Genomic DNA, 22,291 nt, shown 5'->3' with positions numbered 1-22,291 from the left:
GTCAGAACGCGAGACCTCCCACAGGCCACTCGGGCACAGGCCTTGGGAAACTTCTGCAGTCTGGGGACTTGTAGTCTACACTGAAAGGACAATCTCTGGCACACAACCAAAGAATGAAAGTGAAATCCCAGCTGTCTTGGAGGTGGTAGGACTTCAAAGACTAGCTTTAAAAGCCATCTGAACATGTAGGGATGTGACAACTGGATAAAAAGAGAAGAGCTAGATACTGTGATACTAGCTTGTAGGCTAAATTATAAGAGAGTGGTTATAGAGTCTTACAGAGCCATCAGATTGCACAGCCAGTGCGCATAATTTACCTGGTACACTGGTTTGTAGCCTGACGAGAGGCGTGCCAGAGCATTTAAGGTCCCAAGTTTTGTCCTGTTCAGTCAGCTCGTTTCCTTAACATCTGCTTTACTGCGCGAGAATAACAGGAAGAAATAACTTTTTTAATCACAAAACCAAGTTAAACAACAAAGTAGTTATACTGAAAGGATGTCAGGTACCCCTTTTTACAGGAAAAGTCCTGTAAGGGCTGTTGGCACTGTTCTTCGGTGAGTGCCTTGAGCCGAAGCTGGACCTGCCAGCTGCCAGCAGCCCCCTCAGCTCGGACTGAAGCCCTGCCTCAGTATCGACCCAAAAATTAAACAGCATGTACTACCGCTATACCATTTGTGGTGGGTTTTTGATGGAAGTTTTCCTTTCGTGTATGGACTAAACAGCACACTCTTTAATAAAAATAACAAGACTTGGTTGATTCGTGGCCTGAGGGCACTGTGTCTGCAGGACTCTGCTGAACGCCTTTGCCTTGCTATCAGGCATATTACATACCGACAGTACGAGTATCAGCGGCGTGTTCAAACCCCTAGCCTTAGATTTAGGTCAGATGTCTGGGTCTTGGAATACTTCTTCAAATCTTTAGTTAAACATTTGATAATCTGTTTAGGAATATGGGTGTCTTAACCAGAGCAAGTACTGTAAAAATCAAGTTTCTCGGTGTTTTTGTAACAATCAGACCATTCAAGTACAACCATTTGCAGGCACCATAAAAATTCTTTCTATATGTGTCAGTCTTGGTATGTGAGGAGCATGAAGAGTAGGAATTGCTTCTGAAGTTAACATGCCCTCCTATGTACACTTGTGTACTCTGTGTATTTGATTGCAACCTAAGTATAAATATTCATGTATATTTACATATATACATATAAATATGTACGTATATTTATCATCAGTAGAGTTATCTACCCATCGGTAGAGTAAACAAATTTTTCAGGCCAGGAGGGCCTATCTTTTGTTGTGCCTCCCTTCTGAAATATAAACATTTCTTAATTTTGTTCTTCCTAGCTCTGTTTTGTGATGTTTTGGACGCCAAACGTGTCAGAGAAGATTTTAGTTGACATAATTGGAGTAGACTTCGCTTTTGCAGAGCTGTGTGTTGTTCCTTTGCGCATCTTCTCCTTCTTTCCAGTTCCAGGTAAAAACCAAGAAAATAAAAACTTTGTAACCTCAAATCAAACCAGCTGTGAGGTGTGGTGGTAGACTCTGGCATGGCTGTACCTATAAGAGTGAGTGGCTAAATGCATGCCTAGCATAAGTAATACCATTTTTATTAAAGCTGGTGTAGACCAAGGTTATTTACATGGGTAGTCACGACACAAATGTTGCAGTAAGAGCAGTCTGTCATTAGGCAGATTTCTGACTGTGAAATGTAAAGCCTGAATTCTGTCTATTGTAGTTGACCAAGAACACGCATATGAATGGCAGTAGCGATAGATGTCTGCCAAGTCTGAAATTAACTGTTTGGAATAGCATCTAGGACCACCCCCACAGTAACATCACCTCCATTCGTCTCCCCTTCTGCTTGCAGACTCAGTGGCTCTTTCAGATATCATCAGAGCATAAACAATATAGAATAAAAGTTAATGCCCCTATTCAAGAGAGAGACAAGCCTGACAGCAATAATCAAAATGTTTCCTCTCAAAAAATTTCTAACTTCTGTAATTAAATGCTACATAATGTAGTGTTTGACAGGTTTATAATGAACGTAAGCTTCAAATATAAGAATAGGTACATGTAGGTACCTTTTTTTGTGCCTACCTGTTACACCGTGTACCACACAGGAACTAGATGGAAAGTTTTCCTTGGTATGATTTCTCTTTAGGGAAGGGGATAGGGTTTTGTAACGAAGAAAACTGCATAGACTATCCAATAAATTGGTTGTAAGAGGGCAGCTCTTAGGAAGGACAGCTGCCCCCCCGCAAAAAAAATCAGTATATTAAAGCAATTTGGATCCAACAAGATCTACTTCATTTCTGGTAGGGTTTCCCAGTGTGCAAAGTTACCAGAAACAAGTTTCGCCATGGTTATTTCCAAACAGCATGCTCTGCGTGAAAAAGCTTCATATGAGATGACTGACTTTTGTTTTGCTACTCTTGCCTCCCTTTCTCCCCATCCCCTTCCCTTGCCCTGTTGATGAACAGTGACGGTCAGGGCGCATCTGACTGGTTGGCTGATGACTCTGAAGAAGACATTTGTGTTGGCACCCAGCTCAGTGCTGCGGATTATCGTCCTCATCGCTAGTCTCATTGTGCTGCCTTACTTGGGGTAAGTCAGTATTCTCCACAGAGCTGATGGGTTTGCTTTCCTCTTCTTTCCTGTTCCCAGTCACTTGGTAGCTGAATTTGCATAGTTCAGAACATTTTCCCCAAATATGAACCATAATATAAAGCCTAAATAGTGTCAATATCTGCAAAAGAAACATTTACAAATTTATAAGTGTGACTGTTCTAGGCAGGCACGATAGTGATGTCCCTTTTGAAAAAATATGCAAATGTCAGAGGCAAAAACCTGTCCTAAGGGGAATTTATTTCCATGTTATTAAATGCACTGTTAAGAGAGCTAATGGAAAAATATCTTGTTTATAAGTTAAATAATCTATTCTACAGCACTCTGTACAAGACTTTAAATTCTTAGTCCATAATTTGATTCAGAATATGGTTCTTTTGCTAAACAATGAAGCCGTTAAGAAACAAAAAAGTCCTTTAAAATGCCAGTTATTCTCTTTGCCAGTGTATTATGTCTTTGAAGGAAATATTTGTAAGAACAGATTGGTTCTATATGCCAGTGAAAATATAATTATGAATCATGCATTCTCACACAACCATGACTGCTTTCTTTTTATGCCACCCACAGAGTTCATGGAGCCACCCTTGGAGTAGGATCCCTTCTAGCTGGTTTTGTAGGAGAATCCACCATGGTTGCAATAGCAGCCTGTTACGTCTATCGGAAACAGGTAAGAATTAGGCTCTGGGGGATCTGGTGAAAGCAGTTGATGAATATAGGGGATTTTAGTTCAGATTAAGAGTACGCTTTTGAAATGTAACTCCCCAGCATCCCCACTTACTGAATTTGGTTTGCTTCCCCGTGCGGTCTCAAGAGTGTGCAACTTGGGAATTCTTTGGGTTGAAATAAAACCAAAAGGTGCCCTCCAGCTGCTGGTGGGCATTCAGGCCATGGGACACACCGGGCTGAAGTAAACCTCTTGCTCCTCAAAACGTGTGTATCGTGGATATCATGTCCTTACCACTACCTATTTTGCACTGTAGATCTTGTGCTGCAGTACAACATCGCTTGTTTATGTAAACGTAGGAACTACTCATCCAAGCTTATTATATGTATATGTGTGCATATATATATATATATGTATACTTTTATTTCTTTATAAAACCAGCTCTGCTGAAATGAACAAAAAGTCCAGTTGCTTTTTTTTTTGCCATCTAAAGAAGTGGCTTAAAACAAGATACACTCCTGCAGCAGAAGAGACTAAGCTTACAAATACTTAAACATGCGAGGATTTCTCATAGGCATTCTTTTACATATTTTACACACTACAGTCCTGCCTGTACGGAGTAGTAGCGATACATGGATTTCAAAGAATATTCCACTAAATGAAGTCAAACACAGGATAAATATTGGCTGGGTGACTGGGTACTGTCCTTCCAGTTATGTGTTCAAGGCACTGTGTAGGGCACCAGGTCCTGCTCCAGGCAGAAACGGCATGGTGTGTACATCATTCCATAGGGCAGAAGGACTCTGTGGATGGGAGCAGAAAATATAATCTCTGCATTTACCTTTTTTGGTTTTCATTACAATTCTTACTAAGGGCCAAGTGAAGATGCCTACTACTTCTATTTTTAGCAAAAAAATACGGAAGATGGAATATCTAAAAGCCTTATGTTGGAACAAACTAAAACCCGTTCTGATACGTATTAACAGTACAGGCCATGGCAATAGACCAAAGTGTACAAGGCTCATAAGAAAATAGAAGACCTTGATCTCTGTTATGATTAGCCCACGATACTTTTATTGAGAACCAAAGAGTAAAACCTGTAGACACTGAAATGGCTGTTCTTGGCCTGCTGGGACTAAGCTCCTCATCGCTTGTTTGTTACACTAGTGGCTCGTAGAGCGTTACTGCCCAGGGACGTGGTGCTTAATTTTTTGCAGTGATGTGTGCGGGTAGTAGTAATAATAACCGTGCCAACCTAATTTATTCCCTCACCAGAATTAGTACGTAGCTGACAGCATTCATCTCAACAGCCAATGTGACAGTGGCAGATCCAACTGGTAGCTGTATACACCGACTTGTTTTCGCCTATAGTGGTAATAAGTGGGCGGCATTTGAGAGCTGCAAATCAAGTGGTGTGTAGACACCTCTGAAATTCTGAAACTCTGATATGCCCAGCTCAGCTGAATCAATAATACCTGTGGGGGATTTTTTGTCAGCTATACAAGTGTTTTCTGTAAAACTAGTCAGCCTGCTGAGAAATGGATAATAAGGAACAGATGCTTCAACTTGTTTTGTAGTGGAGCTGAATGCTTCTTAGCTTTACTAATCCAGGACATCCTGGATGAATCACAGGACTCTTGAATGCCCTCCTGCTCCTGCTAGCCAAAAATACTCTAATATTACTTGGCCTTGGTGGGGTGGGAGATCACAGTGGATCAGCAATACCAAGAAAAGCCAGAATGCTCATAGCTTGTAAAATTCCTGAAGTTTGATGTTTGAGAAATTAGGTTGCCACCTCTGTCTCCCCCCAGAGCAGCTTATCGTCTCTCATATTTTGTTTGCTTTTTTTTTTTTTAATAAAAAGTCTGTGATGTAAAAGCTCCCAGATGCTCTCTTCCCTCCAGTCATGCTGAAGCCTGGTTTGGATGTTGCTTACCGTAAGAAATGCCTCTATTATTGCGTTTATGTTACAAAGGAGAAAGCTGAACCCCAGGAAGGTTACGGAAACCTAAGTTAAGCCAACTTACTAGTGACAAGCCACAAAGATGACACAGATATCCTAGCTTTTAATAATATACTCTAAAAAAAAACCTTATTGCCACCTCGCTTCTCCCAGTGCCCAAAGTTTGTAGGATCGTGTTCGTGCACAACTTACTGATAGGTTTCTGAATGCTTGTTTCAATCTAGAAAAAGAAGCGGAATGAGAATGAAACAGCTACAGAAGGTGAAGACTCTGCAATGACTGACATGCCTCACACAGAGGAAATGACAGACATCGTAGAAATGAGAGAAGAGAATGAATAATAAATGGGATGCAATTGTTCTCTGCAGGGACGATTGGAGTAATAATAAATGGGATGCAATTGTTCTCTGCAGGGACGATTGGAGTGACACTTCAGCATCTTGTCGTCTCTCATACTGTTTTGTTTGTTCGTTTTTATTTTTGTAATAAAGAGGCCTTGATTTAAAAGGTTTCAGATAAATTCTCTAGCATACTGAGTATGCTCTCACTGATGAGGGACCTAAAAAGAGGTCTTTGCTTTTTTGCTTTTTTTCAATTGAATTTGTTTTCTCACTCCATGCAAACATAAAAGGTACAATTGCATCACTGTAGAGTCTTCCTTACTTACGCATCCACCTCCTCTGGACAATCTGCATTTGTCAACCAAAGCCCTGCTCTCTGTGCGTGTGTGTGTGTGCACGCGTGCACGCGCTGGCACGCACACGCACGCACACGCACACGTGCCACTGGCTCAATGCTACTGCCATAATCCTACTCCCTCCCCTCCTTCCTTTTCCTTCCTTTTCTTTATGAGAAATGTAAAGGAAAAGAAGTTTGGAATACAGAGCTTTATTTTACTTGCTTGAAAATGACTTTGCTACATAAACTAATATAGTATGGTGAACTATATCTTTTTGTTTGGCCTCATCACTAGAGCTTATACTGCACAGGGTACAAGTCAGAGAGGAACGTGTAAGTCTCCACATACAAAGTGGAGAAAAACAGGTTCCTCTCTCATGTTGAAAGTGTGTGGATGTGTATATACATACACACACGTACATAAACAGAGACATACATATATATATACATTTATATATATATGCGTACGATAAATAAAATACACACAGGACAAGAACTCTATTTAGCTTTCTTTCCATCAGAAAGATAGTAATCTTTTGAAAAATGTAAACATTTAATTCAGAATTTTCTTCAATCGTTAAGCCCCACCTTATGTGTAATTTTCTTTAGGAAAAAAACCCATGCACTTTCCTCTTGTGAAGAGGGTGATGGCAACTGATAGACTTTGACTGTATTTGAATTTAAAAAAAAAAAATAAATATTGACAAGCTTTACCAAAGTTCTTGTCCACTGATTTAACTTTAATTTTTAAAGGTTGATTTGCTCTATATACTTATTTGTGGTGCCTATATATTTAAAAAAAAAAAAAATCAGATCACGTATGCAGGATACCATGGTATATCACATTACTACACATAGCTCCATGAAATTTTTTGTATAGAGATGTACACATACTCACACACCCATTTGTGTATATGTATATATACTCATATATATATATATACACACAGACACATATATGTATGTTTTACTAGAATATATTTACCTATGCAGTACATCAAAGTCCGTATGGTGAAGCTCAAGTACTGATGGTCCTCCAAGAGGTTAATTAGGGACCTTGATCGTATGTTAGCTCTCAAGGCAAGAGCTGGGTGGAAGCGGGGAGCCGCTCACATCAATCGGCAAGTGCTGTATTTGGAGAAGGCGGCAGGCGCTGCGTGGTTGGGGCTGAAATGGGCCTTAAATAACCGAGCGTGAGGTTGGGTGGGCGACTTCTAGCGGGTGGCGATGAAACCTGTGTAAAAGAGGTGACCGAACCGGAGAGGGTTTGGGTGCCGCCGATGATGCAGCAGCTTGTATTTCTGTGCTCTTCTGTGTTTGGCTGCGGGGCAGCGTTCGTTACTGGTTTGTAGTAGCTTGGGTTCTTTCAGATTTAATCATGCCGGAGTCTGGAAACCGTTATCCTACATGCTATATCCATAAATCAGTTAATTTAAACCTTATTTAGTAAAAGTATATTTTTCTAAGTTGTGGAAATGATTATTTAATTGTGGACAAATTCCGTTTCTAGATTTATTTGCCAGGTAGTCCCAGCACTCAGAGAACTGATCAAAACTAAACGTTACTTAAAATACTATATCAATATATGTGTATGTAGACATACACGTGTATAAATATATATATTGTATATTATGTAAATTTATTTTAAGCTACAATACATTTCCTATTTTTCCAAGTTCAGCTAAAAATGTCTCTAAAAAACTACAGAGTTGGCTAGTAACCAGTTATGGCCGTCACGAAAGGCATTGTATCAATGAACTTTACATTTTATTGTAAACATTTATACCAATTTGTTACATGTACAAATGCAATAAGAAAAAAATGTAGAACTTACTTACTGTGTTGAATGACAGATTTGCAAAATCAGTTCATGATTAATGAGCAGTGGCACTAGGAGGGTAAGACTAAATCCAGTAATCACACGTTTTCCGTGCTGCCCCAAGGTTGTTCTCCTTGTTTCTGACAGTAGTTTAAAAAAAAACGATTTAAAGAAAAAAACCCTCAAGCAAATTAACTTTGTGCAGCATGTAGACTGTACACATTCGTGAAAACAGGCTCTCAAACAGTCATATGTATATAAGGTGTATATAGACTGTTACCGATCACACTGGCCATTTGAGGTCTTCTCTACTCATGTAGTTTTGGTTCCTCCAGTACGTTTGTATCCCAAGTCCACAAGACGCAGTTTTTCAGGAACCGTAGAGATAAAGCCAGAAAATATTTTTGTGTAATATTTCTTTTGGTACATGACTAAAATTCAAACGGCAGTATTTTTGAAGAATTTTGAGCATTACCAATGTAGGTTTCAAGGTAATAATTGCACCAAAAAGGAAAAATTCGAAAACAAATGCTAGGAAACACTGAAGCTTTTGCTTTAGGAAGACGATGAACAACTATAAAAAAAACCTGAATACAGAGCTAAACTAATGGTATCGTAAAAGGTAAATTTTCGGTTGTGTGGGTAGTACTTACTAGCCCTTTACTTTGCAAGACACCGAAGGAGCGCAGGAGTGGCGGGATTTGGGCACGAACCGGGGCGGTGACGTATGGACGCGCGCGTCGCGCCCCTTTCTGCTCCCTGCGGGTCGCGTATTTCTTCGCCGCGCCGACGGACGGGCGCCGACGGACGGGCGCCGACGGACGGGCGCCGACGGACGGGCGCCGACGGCTCTGCCGTGGGCCGGCCCAGACCAGCCCCTCGGCGCCGGGCCGGGCGCCTCGGCTTCTGCTGCTGGGTGCTGCTCTCGGGAGCTTCAGCCACCGCCTGAAACCTCGCTGCTCCCGCTCGGGTCGGTGGCAAATTCAGCTGGTGAAGCAGCCGGTCTGATGGGTTACAGGCCGGGAGCGGGCCAGCCCCGGTCAGAGCGTTACTGGTTCCAGTGTCTCTGGTGGGCAGGTGCTGGTGCGCGCCCTGTCCCGCGCCGCTTATTTCCCGAAAGGACTTTCCTGAGTTCTAGTAAAACGGCTTGGCTGTCTCTCTTGTGTTACTGCTTACGAAATGGCTGTCTATCTCTGAGATAAGTATTTTACAATAGAAACCTGTTGAGTTTCCGAGTCGGAGCGCCGGAGCGCAGTCACCCCGATGAATTCCCAGGGAGGCTTGGCCTTCCCAGACTTTCTTGCGAATTACCGAATTATACAATCGAAGTTACAATAAAAAGAGGAACAAAGTTGATCTGCATCCTACATCTTAAATCTCGGAACAGCTCACACAACGGGAAATGAGAGCAGAACCCCGAGAAGCCGTGGATTTACGTTCCTCGGCTTTTAATACGTACGTAAAATTGTGTTAACTTGTCTTGAGCTTTCCTTTCGCAGAACTAAGGGGAAACACCGGGGTTTTTCCCCCCGCTCTCTGCCCTAAGCGGTCCTCTCGCGCTTACAGAGCAGCGGACTTGGTGGACGAGCTCTGCGTTCCCCAGGCAGCGCTGGGGCTCCCAGTTCCCAGGCGTGGGGCAGCCCCGCTCCCCGTCCCCGTGCCGGGCAGGAGCGCTCGGCTGCCTGCTCCTTGGACAGAGCCACCCCGAGGGAGAGGATTGGGTGAGTAACAGAGAAGCCTTTTGTTTTCTACTCGCTTTGCGGCTAAATATTGCCTTTGAGCGGGAGAGATTTATATCTGGCTCTCGCTGGGTGTTTTGCCGAATCCGCAGCCAGAGAGGGAGCAGCCCGAGACGGAGGGCGAGCCGATGAATGCAGCCGATTCAGGGCAGGCCACGACGCACGAACAGAAACCTTTTGAAGGCGAGAGTGCCTTCTTTTGTGGGATGGCGCCTCGCGCTTAAAAAGAAGGGAGAAAGGATGCTTTCAGGCCGGAGTCGCCGGGCGTAGTTCTGCATTGGGCTGCGAGGTGGGAACGGGGCGTCTTGCGGCTCCGGCATCCCGGCCCCGCCGCCGGCATCCTTGGCGAAACGCGGGAGAGCGCAGGGGATGGCGAGGCGGCAGGATCGGCTCCGTCTCTCGCTGAGATTCTGTGGTTGTGGCGTGGTCGGCGCGCATTTTGAGTGCAGCCGGGTGCTGCCTGAGCGTGGTTGCGGGAGCCGTTAGTGTACTGGAAAGCCGTATTATGTGTATGGGTGTGTATATGAGAGTGCTGCGCAGGCATTTTTATTGCGGCCTTTATAGAGTTCATTGGAACAAGGATTCAAGTCTAAACGTGACCTTAATATGGGACTAATACTAAGCCGTTAAAAAAAAATTGCTATTTAAAGCTACATAAAAGAGTAAATAAAACACCCTTTCAGCAGACCTTATAGCAGGAAGCTAAAGCATGATTTAGCTCAGTCAGCTGGAAAAAGGACATGTCGAAAAGCTTATGGGTGTTGTATATCCATCCTAAAGACAGCAACGTGGCGTGAAGACGAGTGAATCAGAGGGCAGAAAACAGCAGAGCTGTGGCTGCTGCCGTTTCCCTTTCAGCTGCCCTGGAGAGGGACGGAAGGGTGAGGAGCAACGCGTCCGTAAGACACCACTTCTAAGTATTTTGGGTTCTGAGTGGAGGAGCCATCAGAGAGAGGGGTAGGAAACAGCTTAGAAGATTATTTAAGCAGAAATAAGCCAGCACGCAGGTTTTATAGCTTGCCTTTTCTGCGTACCTGGCAGGGCTGCATTGGGGAAATGTCACATAAACATTTCTTAAACACAAGACAAAATTGTCACAATTTTGGTATCGAATTGGCATTTCCCAAAAACCAGCTTAACCGTAAAATGTTAGGATTCCCTTCCTTCATTCGTGTTTGCTTTTTTACTAGAATTCAAGTGCAGAATACCGTATTTTTGGAAGGGAGCGAGCTCCCGTGGTGTGTGGGGGGGAGTGCGGTGCAGAGCGGGTTGGGGGGGCTCGTGGCAGAGCCCCGGCGGGACGAGGAGCTCCAGATTCATTCTGTGCCTTGCAACGCGCTGTATTCAATTGCGGCCTGGCAGCGTCGTGAAAGGAAGCAGAATTGCCAGCTCCGCAGCAAACGGGGTCCAAGCGTGGTCCCGACCTGCAGCAGCAGTGCAGAGCAGCGGGAGGGCACGGGGTGCGGGGGGGACGCGGGGGACCCTGGCTCTCCGCTCGGGTTTGGGATTTGCTTTGGCGAGCCAACTTCAGTTGTCGGTGCGGAGATGCACTCCTCAGCAAAACCACTGCCAGACTGCTCAGTAATTGGCACCTTCCGAACAAAAAGGCCAAAGACACAAGGCGGGGGCAGAGGGATGGGGGTTTAAGCTCGGCTCGGAGCGCGTACTCACACAGAAGGGCGTTCTGGCTGCAGCTTGTGCGCGTTAATTGTACGGTTAGAGAAGTGAGCTTCGGTCTCAGCATTTCGTAATCAAGATGTACGCTCTAGCTCAGTAAAACAGAAGGATTGTGGTATATTTTTAGATGCTCTTTTGTCTTTGTAACCCTGAGGGGAAAGTTTTGCCTAGTATTACCAAGCCTTGTCACTGCTCAAATCAATTTATTAGTTTTACCTCATCGTTATTTTCTGTCATTCCTAGATCAGCATCTTCAGACGTTTCCTTATTTTCTTCTGAAGGCTCCTGCTAGGCTTATTTTGTCTGTTGGCATTTTGAGAAGGAAAATGTAATCGTCATGCTGACTGAATGTCAAGTAATGCCGTGATTAAAAAGTAGCTTACAAAAAACCTCTTCTTTGACAGACTGTTTTTTACTTTTCATTTGCTAAGCTGAAAAGGAGAGTCAAGAAGTAGAAGGAATTGGGGGGTGTCTTTGTTTAATATCAAGAATTAAAGGAATTACGTGACGTTCATTACTTAACTCCAGCCACTTTGTGGCTTTCTAATGATCCATAAGACCACGACCCAAACTCTTCCAGCAAAGTTAGCACTGCAGCCCCAGAGCAGCGCAGAATAGTTTGAAGCACGGGGAAATACAAGACTTCATATATTTCACAACTAAATGTATAACTTAATGAGGCGGAGAGCCCGATTAATGGGGACAATCTATTCAGTTTAAAATCCAGCTGGACATGAGCAGCCTGATCCAATGCCTAAGGTGGCCCTGCTTTCAGCAGGGGGGGCCAAGATAAGATGACTGCCTGCGGTCCCCTTCTGACCTAAATTATTCTCTGACTCAATCAGGAACCTGGAGACGTCCCTTCATCTTAAGGGCCTTGAGACTGCTTGCCTTTTTTAGGCTTTCAATTCAGGGCTGAGAGACAGTGCCTACTAGGGCTCTACAGTGTAGATATCTGAGCAAAAATCTGAGCTGCACAGATTCTTTTGCTGATGACAAAACTTTCGTATTGCAGAGCCAGCTGTAAAGGACCCTCCCACCCTCTGGGAACCCACAAGGAGGGCAAAGCAAAAATAAGCTATTGTATCTGCAGATGAAATATTTGAGTACTGTACTGCACTTTTTCAATTAACTCTCTAAGCAAAAACGCCTGAAACCAGCAAGCAATTGCATCTATTACCAGCTTCCCCCCATCTCTCTTCATGTGCATCATTCAGCATTTAAAAAAAAAGCTACCCTTTCTGATAACTCCCCTTTGTAATCAAGGTAATGCAAAGTAAATACTTAACTCTTATGTAATAAAACAGCTTGGCCTATCAACAAATAAGCGCATGTAAATCTCCTCTGGATGTATTTTAAAATTGGAACAACAGCTTTATCCGTGATTCAGCAAAAATGCAACAGAAGAGCAAAGAAAACATTGCAAAGCTGAAAAAAAAATTAATTGCATTAATTTTTAAAGACAATACTGCCTGGGCGGAAAGTAAAGTGCATGTACACGTGCAGAAAACAGCAGAGCCTGCAACTAACATGCATTGCTCAACTTTGTAGTTTGTTCTCCAAAGCTGCACTAATGTAACTTTGCTTTTGTGTCCTATTACGATAAACAAAAAACCCTTCCTAAGCTATAATGAAACAATTGGAAGGCTACAGGCAATAAGTTCACTGGTTACTTAGGTCAACTGATTTTATCCGCAGGGTTTGCAAGCACCACAAAATTGCAAAAACAAAACCTCCAAAAAAAAAAGTTGAAGGTACATAATGCTATTTTGTAGATGACATACCCTTACTTACTACCATCAAGAAGCTTTGTAAAATAAATCTAATCATTCTTTAAGTAACGGAGTTCAAAGTGCACTTCACTTACATTAGGTTTAATAAAAATCTACCTGCAATGTCTCGTGTATTTTTAAAAAGCAAACGCACAAGATGCGAAATTCAACCTGTGCTTCTAAACTGGGCAGAAACCCCCACCACTGTCATAAAGGCGATCCAGCTTAGATCATGTCGGGTTTTGATCTTTCAGAGCGTTGCTTTCACTGCTCCGTTATTTTAGATCAGCTTTTGGTGTCGCTGCTTCCGCCTTTGTTTCTTGAAGCCAGGAGCGTACGGAGGGTTTGCGGTAAGAGACGCAGGCATGGCTGGAGAGCCCCAGAGCTCCTCTGCTGAGAGGAGGATGGCTTGGGGCAAGAAGCGCAGAGCTCCTTTAGAAAGATGCGGTTTGATGGCTTGTCACTCCAGCGCCGGGCTGGTCGGAGGAGGAGAAAAAAATAAGACATTGCCCGTTGCTGGTGGACTTGAGGTTGGGATTGCAGGCAGTGTCGGAGCCCCCCGCGCTGCTTCTGTTATTTGTTCTGCATGTTACGGGCCACAGAAATCCGAACGGGAGCCGCAGGACTCGACTCTGCCCGGTGGAATGGCTGAAACGGGTTTAGCGGTGCTTGGGCGGCACAGCCTAGCGGCGTTCCCACGCTCTGCGAAAGCCTTGCTTCATTTATATTGCACAGAAAACTCCGGGCAGTGCCCGAGGGGGAGCAAGCGAGTGCGGAGGGGCGAGCGTCTGTACGTGGGGAGGGAGGGAGAGGTGGCCGCAAAGGAGTTGAAGTGTCTTTTGCGAGCACCCCTCAGCGCGTCTCCCTGCAAGGACCGTACTGGTGGGCAGAGAACCGTAACCCCTTCATTTACCACCCTTAGCGAAAGGTTCTCTGGCCTTTAAAGGTTATCGGGCAGCGTTACTGGGTAGTAGGTAAAGCGGCCCTTTTTAGTGCTAGGAGCGCAGAAGACGGCAAATTTCGCCACGTCTTTTGCAATGGAGAAAGGAGCAAGCGTCGCACGTCCTGCTCTCTCCGACTTTGCGCAGGGCCAGCCACGAGATCACTCTAGAAAGAAACTACAAAGGTTAAGCCACACCTAAAGGGCAGAGCAGAAGACGAGGACTGTTTTGTCTTCACAGCAGGAAATCATCGTGGGGGAGAACCAAACTGCGTCGAGGTAATCGCCAGAAAGTCTCTCAAAGGAGGTGCAGTTTCTGAACAGAGGTTCAGAATAGCTTTGACCGCACCACGTGAGGTCAGGCTACACCATTTGTAGAGTAATCCTAAAGGACAGCAGGTTCTCCAATCTCAGAGAGGTGCTCTAAGGATAAAATTCACTAATGCTGGTGAAAGATGCTTGGATACTACAGGGAACAGCACCACAGAAAAGCCTAAGAATACTGAATTCATATTTGCATGTTCTAATTGTGCCTTTGGGTTCTCTAAAATTGACTTGTTTTTAGTTTCACGGAAATACTTTTAAAATGGGAAGCGGGGAGTAGCGTCTGGAAGCAGCATCCTGAAAAAGGGCAACCCAAAGTCTGAGGACTCTGGCTCGGGAAAGAGGGGAAAGGGTGTTCGGGGGGCCTCGTCTTTTCCCGACCTGGCCCTCCGACCGCGGAGTATTCCGCAGGACAACGTCTTGTTCTGTTCTCAGCAGGCTTACAACGCTGAAAGAGGCAAGAGCAGTAGCTGGCCACGCTTCAGGGCACGCTGCGGTTGCATTGGGCTTCAGGTCAATTATCTAAATACCTTTCTGTAGAGAAAAAGCCCCATTTTTTCAGTTCGTTTCTGTAATTTGAAGGTAAATCTGAGAACTAGGCAAATGCGTATTTCACCTGAGAGGTATCGCTTGTTTTTCATTTCTGTCAGAATTTCTTTCAGTATCAGATTCAGATTCTTTCTTTCAGGATAAAGCTGTCTTTATGCAAAGCAGGGTGCCTAATAGCCATCCTCAACTACTTAAACAAGTCAATTTTGCAAGGACTGTAGGTGTCAAGCCAGAGCACCGTTTGGGACTACAGTACAGGGATCCTAGATTTTAAACGAAATGTTACCTCATGCATCATTTTCTGCCATACTTGTAGCATTCCAGTTGATTTCTCTCAAAATAAACGTTGCTTTCTGTAATTTGTACACATGCTAAAGCTACTGGTTTGGTTTTTTAACAACCATTTTACACATTTGCTTTACACATGTGGGTTTTCTCTAAACTCTAAAGAAACAATGAAGGTTAAAACTTTGTACATTTTTAAAATGACTGCTAAGGTCAAAAGTATAAAAGTACGTGTTGCATTAAAATTGAGTGCTGTTTATGTATTTAACAGAGATGTATGGTTTTGCATTGTTAAAAAGAATGATCTATGCTTTCTCTGGGGGGGGATCTGTGCTCCAATATTGTCCAATAGCTTTCATATTCTAACTACTTTAAGTAAAGTTCTAACAGTTTGCATATGATTCATGATTCTGATTGCTTCTGTTTTATTAATTCTGATAAGCTGACGTGATCTAAAGTGCTCTTCTCATTTGGAACAAGCAAAATATACCTCCTGGTGAGAAATTAATCCAACACGCAAATTATTTTTTAATTACGAGCATGATGCTGCCAACTGCAAGGTCTGAACTTGAAGTTAATGAAATCCAAGGGTATCCATAAAACAATGCAAGACGAGCTCTTTACTTCTACAAAGCCTCCAAGTGTTGTTGATACGGAAATACCGTAGTCAGAATACTTTTTCCACACCAAATCTAAAACTTTTATCATTCCCGTTAAATAGACAGTACTTAGGAGGAGAGCGTTATTCTCATCAGGCCAGGGCAAACTCAAATGTCATGAGAGGACGCTTCCTCCATCCATCTGGCAAGCCACCAAAGCTGTTCTTCCGAAGCTGTGAAAACATTCCTCAACTGAAACAGTTTAGTGGTTGATTTTGAACAACTCGGGTGTCCCTTGGGTGCTCCCGAATGACCGAATCCGTGCCACCCAGAGCCAGGGAGAAGGCTGACTATGGGACCACAGCCTTAACTCTCCCTCCTGATGGGACACTTGCGCACCCACTGGTTTTAACAAGGTCGGGGAGAGGAGCCCTAGAGCAGGGCTTTGCTCATACCCGTGCCCGACCCCTCCGGGACCCTGCTGCCCCAGCTCTCCTCGCGCCGGCCCACAGCAGAGATCCAGACGATGCTCTCGGGGAGAGTCCGGCTTCTCCAGCCTACAAAACGACCTCCTCCCATACCGGCTTCCCTGTGACGGGGCTGGGAACGGCAGCTGTTTCTCCTGGCCCTCGCTGCGGGGCTGCCCCCAAACCGGCTCCCCCTGCCCGCTCTCCAGCCACGGCTGGAGGAAGGGTCGGCTCACGTCTGGTCACCTTCCTGCCCAAGAATAGGAATGTCGAGCGGGGCCGAGAACATAATTAGGGTGTCTACCTCGTTAGCTGCTGGCACCCGCCGCTGCCTTCCCATGGCCGCTTGCAAAGAGCGCGGCCTGACCTTGCCCAGCTCTCCCTGCCGAGAGCGCCGGCCTGGCGGGAAGCCGTGCTAAAAAAATAAGAAAGGGGAAGGAAAAAAAAAAAAAAAAAAAAAAAAGGAAGGGGCTCAGATAGGGCTCAGAAAAAGATACTGCCTTTGTGCCTGCCGCTCTCGAGGGCAGGGGCAAGCGAGCCAGAGCCTGTTTGGAAAGAGGTGTGAGGATCACTGCCGCGCTGCTTCATTTTGGGCAGATTGAGCGAGGCCAAAAAGTGTAAACGGAGTCACACGGGGTGACTTTGGCTTTCTCAAACTAAGCTTTCTCTTTCAGGGACCGCATAGGCTTTATTTCTCTCTCCCTAAGCAAGAAAGGGCCAGATTGCAAGCGAGTAAAAAGTAAGGCGTGCAGTCCGGTGGCAAACAGCATTATTAATTCACCTTCTTTGCCTGTAGTCTCGAAAGTCTTCCTTCCCTCCCTCCTTCCCATCAGCAGACCCTCCTCTGAGCCTCCTCCACCAGTAACGAGGACAACCGGCTCTTCCCGCGATGAGGTATACCGAAATATAATCCAGTTTATTTCCCCAAAGAGCACACACGGACCTCAGCCAAGAGAGTGCTCAACCACAGACAGAAACCCTCCCGCTCGCAGACGGTACTGCACACCATTTGCTTTCGTGTCTAATAACCAATGATAAAGGCGGGGGAAAAGGGCTCGTTACCACAGACGGGCAAAAAAACCCTGAAACCAACAGAGGTACGGCACAAAGGGAGCAGAAGCACCGCCGACATTTTTCGGCTGGGCTCGCCTGTAAGGGCACTTCCAAGTGAGGTGTCGGGCGAGCACGGCAAACGCTCTCCAGTCCCTGCGACGGGGCAGAGAGACCCGCAGGGAGGAAAGGCAAAGCCTACGAGCGGCTGCCGAGGACGATACCGCCCAGAAGACGGCCAAGCAGTAATTAACTCTCTGCCCAGGCTCTTCCGTAGCTGTGCGAAGCCAGCCTCCCTCCTCCGGGAGACCTAAAAGGTACGGCATCTTCCCCCGTCTCACGGGCAGAGGAGCATTTTCCCAGCAGCTGGAGCCAACCGACAGCCAAAACGGATTGCTCGGTGCCGAGCCCACCTTACCGCGAGCGGGTAGTTAACTCACACATCATCCAGCGCAGCATTTCTTTGAAGAACCAGGTGTTTCGGCGGCAAGCCCCACCGATGACAACGTAGCCCCCGCGCTGCAGCGGGAACGCCTTCACAGCCGCAGCTCCTACACCTTTTATCCCGGTTCCTCGAAGGAAATTTCACACCGTTATTTCCTTTTTTATAATATTCCCTCTTATATCCATGGGGTGGGGTGATGGGGGATGTAGTAACACCTGGACCTTTCATCTGGGTGTCTTACAAACCAGGTGACTGTGGAAGCCATCGCAGATTTGCTTTAAACAGCCCTACGCATTGCTCCAACTTAACTTTTTTTTTTTTTTTTTTTTAAAATAATGGTTCCAATCACCTACTACCTTTAAAAAGGCACTCACTTATTTTTCTGTAATTAAAAGAGGTTTTTTTTGTTTGTAGCGTGGTTTGATGAGACAAAACCCAGCACGTCTGAGCGCAGAGAGCTCTACAGAGGGGCTCATCAGTAAATGAGCACCATGGAACCACTTCATAGTCTAAAAGTAACATCACTATTAGGCACAAAAAGCTGGTACATAAGCCCCGTGTGCCAGCCCCCTGTGGCAATACCTGCAGAGGTGCAGGAGGCCGGTGACGCTCCAGCTGGGTGTTTTCTGGGGACGATCTTAGGGGGCCTGAATGGAAGACGAGAGTCTGAGGCACACAGCAGGAGACGGCACGGCCTGCCACTGTGCAAGTGCTATTTAATGCAAGGGAAATAAACTGTTAACTCGCTGAAGTTTGGGGGTTTTCTTGGTTTAGTTGTAAAAATCCCTTGCCCTTTTTCTTTTCAACCCTATTAGCCAAGCAGCTCAGCGATGACCCCCAAAGAAATTTTATTATTGATTCTTCTGCCCCCCTCAACAACATAAATTCAAAAGACACGCTCAGGTGAGAGAACAGAAACTGCTGTTAACTCCTGCTTGCTGGCTTGCTGAAAGGAACACAGTCCTCTAAAATGCAAGCGCACTCGTGATGCAGTTCGTTACACCTTGGCACAGAAGCCCAACTCTGGCAGCGAGAGATGAACCTGCCTAGAAGCGGCAAGAAGCAGGCTCTCACCCAAAGCTCTTACTTTCAGCTCTGCATAACCACTCTTTGAGCAAAACATCCAGATCATCTGCTGTAAAACAAATGCCAAAATTTTACACAATGTTTAAAAAAAAAAAAAAAATCCACTCAAAGAAGGGGCCTTGCGAAAGAGTTTGAGTGAAACAGCTGCAGTTTGCAGATTTATGGCCCATCCTGTACATCCCCCTTGCTCAATATAATTTATTATTTCTCTTAACATTTCATGAAAAAAAAAAAAGAAAAAAATCTTATGATGCAGAAAACATTCAAAAACATGAAGAGAGTAGCAGTCCAGCAAGTACTCCACCTCTACAGACATAGCCTGTTACAGTTATATCCATTACTCTACGGATGCAGTGTTTTACACTGAATACATTTCTTTCAGGTAGAAATAATTTTTGTCATCTCAGCAGTTCAGGAACAACAGTATAGGCAGTAGTAGAAGATTATTATCACGTTTATTCTGTTTTTCTAAGCACTTTAAATCTTTATAAAACATCTGTGACTAGAACTGGGTTTTTGCCCTCTATAATAAGGACAGTAGAAATAGAATATGCTTTGTGCACCTGCAAACGTGGTTAGAAACTAACCAGTTTATACATTTTAAAAGTTATTTGATTTGCTCTTGGACGATCCAAGAATCCAACCTCACCATTTCTCAACACACATTATTCTTGACACTATATAGCCTCGTGTTTGTGTAGAGTAAGCTATCCTAGAAACGCTGCTCAGGATTTGCACAGCATGTCTCAGCTAAACTTCTAATTCTTACAGAAAATATTCTGGCTGTGAAGACTCAAATGCGTCAATACATCACCTGAAGGTTTGGATGAATACCTAAACAAAACCAGATACTTCAGAAACCAAAGAGAGGGCTTGCTACAAGTTTCCGCACCTACTAACAGATTCTTATTCAAGGTATAAACAGGTGAACTACTTGATACTCAAAAAGATTAAAAAATTAAAGATATCAAAAATCTCAAGTCCCTTAACACTTCATTTCACAGTATTCCACACATCTTCAAAATGTCTTTCACCTACCTATGCACTATTACTTTTAACTAATATATCCCTTCACACGAGTCTATAAAGGTAAGCTGATGCTGCTAAACCGTGATCTTTTGAGATCACTGGATCAGAAGGAAAAGCTTGTTGGTCGGACTATATTTACTAAGCGTAACTGTTATTTACGTACCCTAAACGCGGGTTGCGTTTGCTGGAGTACCCAGGTGAAGCGACGAGTCAGCAGATCCCCTCGCTGGCGCTTGGGAAGGAAGGGCTCCGAGTTTACCCCGAGGTAAAACACCAACAGCTCGGACCGGGGGTCAGCTGTAGGCTACGAAGGGAACGTTTCCAGCGAAATGTTCTGTGAAACACAACAAGACTGTTCGAGAAGGATGATACTAGTTTCATAATTATTGCAGCAGCTTTTCTTTTTTTCTTAATACAAGATGGGTGGGTGGGTGAACAACAGATCTAACAAGGACTGTCTAAATTCTGTCCCATCCCACCAAACTGCAAACACTTGCAGAATTATCTGACTCTAGAAAGGTAAGAGAGAGGGAAAAAAAGTACCTACCACATTCAGCCTACGTAATAACAACATAATTTCTATAAAATGAGGAGTTTGGGGTTTTTCAATCAAAAAAAAAAAAAATTTTTTTTTTTGTCAGACTGAAAGCTTGACACCGAAGAGCACATGCAGAGGCTACCTACTGCAGTCCCTGCCTGCTGCAATAGCCCAAAGGAAACCTATCACCTCAAAGACCTGGTGTATTGGTTTTGCTGGCAAGGTTTTGGTAGCGGGGGGGGTTACAGGGGTGGCTTCTGTAAGAAGTTGCTGGAAGTTTCCCCTGTGTTCGAGAGAGAGCCAATACCAGCCGGCTCTAAGATGGACCTGCCGCCGGCCAAGGCCGAGCCAATCAGTGATAGCGGTAACGCCTCTGTGATAACATTTTTAAGAAGGAAAAAAGTTGGGACAGGCAGATTCGGCAGCCGGAGAGAGGAGTGAGAACATGTAAGAGAAACAGCCCTGCAGCCCCCCAGGTCAGTGAAGAAGGAGGGGGAGGAGATGCTCCAGGCGCCGGAGCAGAGATTCCCCTGCAGCCCGTGGGGAAGACCTTGGTGAGGCAGGCTGTCCCCCTGCAGCCCAGGGAGGTCCACGGTGGAGCAGATCTCCACCTGTAGCCTGTGGAGGACCCCACGCCGGAGCAGGTGGGTTTCCCGAAGGAGGCTGTGACCCCGTGGGAACCCTGCGCTGGAGCAGGCTCCTGGCAGGACCTGCGGATCTGTGGAGAGAGGAGCCCACGGAGCAGGTTTTCTGGCAGGACTTGTGATCCCGTGGGGGACCCACGCTGGAGCAGTGTGCTCCTGAAGGACTGCACACCGTGGAAAGGACCCATGCTGGAGCAGTTCGTGAAGAACTGCAGCCCGTGGGAAGGACACACGTTGGAGAAGTTCGTGGAGGACTGTCTCCCGTGGGAGGGACCCCACGTTGGAGCAGGGAAGAGTGTGATGAGTCCTCCCCCTGAGGAGGATGAAGCGGCAGAAAACAACGTGTGATGAACTGACCGTAAACCCCATCCCCGTTCCCCCTGTGCCGCTGGGGGGGGTGGTAGAGAAGCCGGGAGTGAAGTTGTGCCCGGGAAGAAGGGAGGGGTGGAGGGAAGGTGTTCTGAGATTCGGGTTTTTTCTCATTACCCTACTCTGGTTGATTTGTAATAAAGTGAGTTAATTTCCCCAAGTTGAGTCTGTTTTGCCCGTGACGGTAAGTGATGAGTGATATCTCTCCTGTCCTTATCTCGACCCACAAGCTCTTTGTTATATTTTCTCTCCCCTGTCCAGCTGAGGAGGGGGAGTGATAGAACGGCTTTGGTGGGCACCTGGCAACCAGCCAGGGTCAACCCATCACACCTGGTGGGCAGGTGTCTAAAAAAACAACCCCAAACCCCACAATTCCAAAAAGGGGCAAATTGGGCAAACAATCCTCTGGAGGAGACAGCTGGTGATCACATTCGATGTGCCACTCCTTCCTCAGCATGCCACCGTATTCACCTGCCAGCCCTGCTCAAACTGGTTTTAGTCAGTACTGAGTAATTCTTCAATGGCTCAGTACATCTCGGGGTGGGTTTTTGCCATCCCACTGACTTAAATAGTAAGGGCAACTCGTCAGTACCCATGCAGAAATGAGTGCTCTGGGGAAAAGGGACTGGAGAACCACCTTCCCCAAGAGGCCTCTACCACGCTAAACCTTCCCTACGTCACTTCCAGCTCTGTGGAATTAATAACATTTCCTTCCCATTTCTCAGAGGTTGAGGTTCTCCTCCTCAAGAAATATTTATAAATGGAAATATTCTTTGAATCTGTCCGGCTTGAAGGACACTGGTCGATGTCATAGCACAATTATTCATCCAGCAGCAAGCTTCCAGAATGTCGTCTTCCACCGTTACCAAAAAAGGGAGTATTCATGAAGTACATTTGGCCATCTTCAAACATTCTTGGTCCTATCCTGCCAGCTAGGGTGCTGGGAGAACAAATGGCAATTATGTCCAGAAGACAACAAGATGCAGGGGCTGCACAACCGACACTATTAAATATTAGGGACATGAGATC

General features: G+C 45.3%; 1 protein-coding gene and 3 long non-coding RNA genes across 4 annotated transcripts in view; 2 read left to right on the top strand and 2 right to left on the bottom strand.

The window, feature by feature from the left end:
* Positions 1-6,643, top strand: part of ANKH (ANKH inorganic pyrophosphate transport regulator) — a 105,459-nt gene extending 98,816 nt beyond the window's left edge. Inside the window, exons 9-13 of the mRNA XM_030042035.2 lie at positions 1,345-1,474; positions 2,481-2,604; positions 3,193-3,292; positions 5,477-5,596; positions 5,642-6,643. Of these exons, the coding sequence (XP_029897895.1) occupies positions 1,345-1,474; positions 2,481-2,604; positions 3,193-3,292; positions 5,477-5,593 (471 nt within the window). The 3' untranslated portion in view covers positions 5,594-5,596; positions 5,642-6,643. The remainder of the gene's footprint in view (positions 1-1,344; positions 1,475-2,480; positions 2,605-3,192; positions 3,293-5,476; positions 5,597-5,641) is intronic.
* Positions 4,018-7,020, bottom strand: LOC121232433. Its single transcript, XR_005930848.1, has 4 exons — positions 6,916-7,020; positions 5,445-5,472; positions 4,562-4,654; positions 4,018-4,092 (listed from the first exon to the last, which is right to left on the bottom strand). It is a non-coding gene; the product is annotated as an uncharacterized LOC121232433 (long non-coding RNA).
* Positions 7,021-11,481: 4,461 nt separating this feature from the next.
* LOC115353076 lies at positions 11,482-13,219 on the bottom strand. The gene is made up of 3 exons (XR_003927404.1): positions 13,109-13,219; positions 12,455-12,593; positions 11,482-11,596 (listed from the first exon to the last, which is right to left on the bottom strand). It is a non-coding gene; the product is annotated as an uncharacterized LOC115353076 (long non-coding RNA).
* Positions 13,220-13,276: 57 nt separating this feature from the next.
* On the top strand, positions 13,277-15,436 carry LOC115353075. The gene is made up of 2 exons (XR_003927403.1): positions 13,277-13,485; positions 13,601-15,436. It is a non-coding gene; the product is annotated as an uncharacterized LOC115353075 (long non-coding RNA).
* The last annotated feature ends 6,855 nt before the right edge of the window (positions 15,437-22,291 follow it).

The sequence above is a fragment of the Aquila chrysaetos genome, chromosome 18, assembly GCF_900496995.4.
Source record: "Aquila chrysaetos chrysaetos chromosome 18, bAquChr1.4, whole genome shotgun sequence".
Lineage (NCBI taxonomy): Eukaryota > Metazoa > Chordata > Aves > Accipitriformes > Accipitridae > Aquila > Aquila chrysaetos.
The sequence above is the reverse complement of the archived record's forward strand: the minus strand, read 5'-3'. Positions and strand labels throughout refer to the sequence as shown.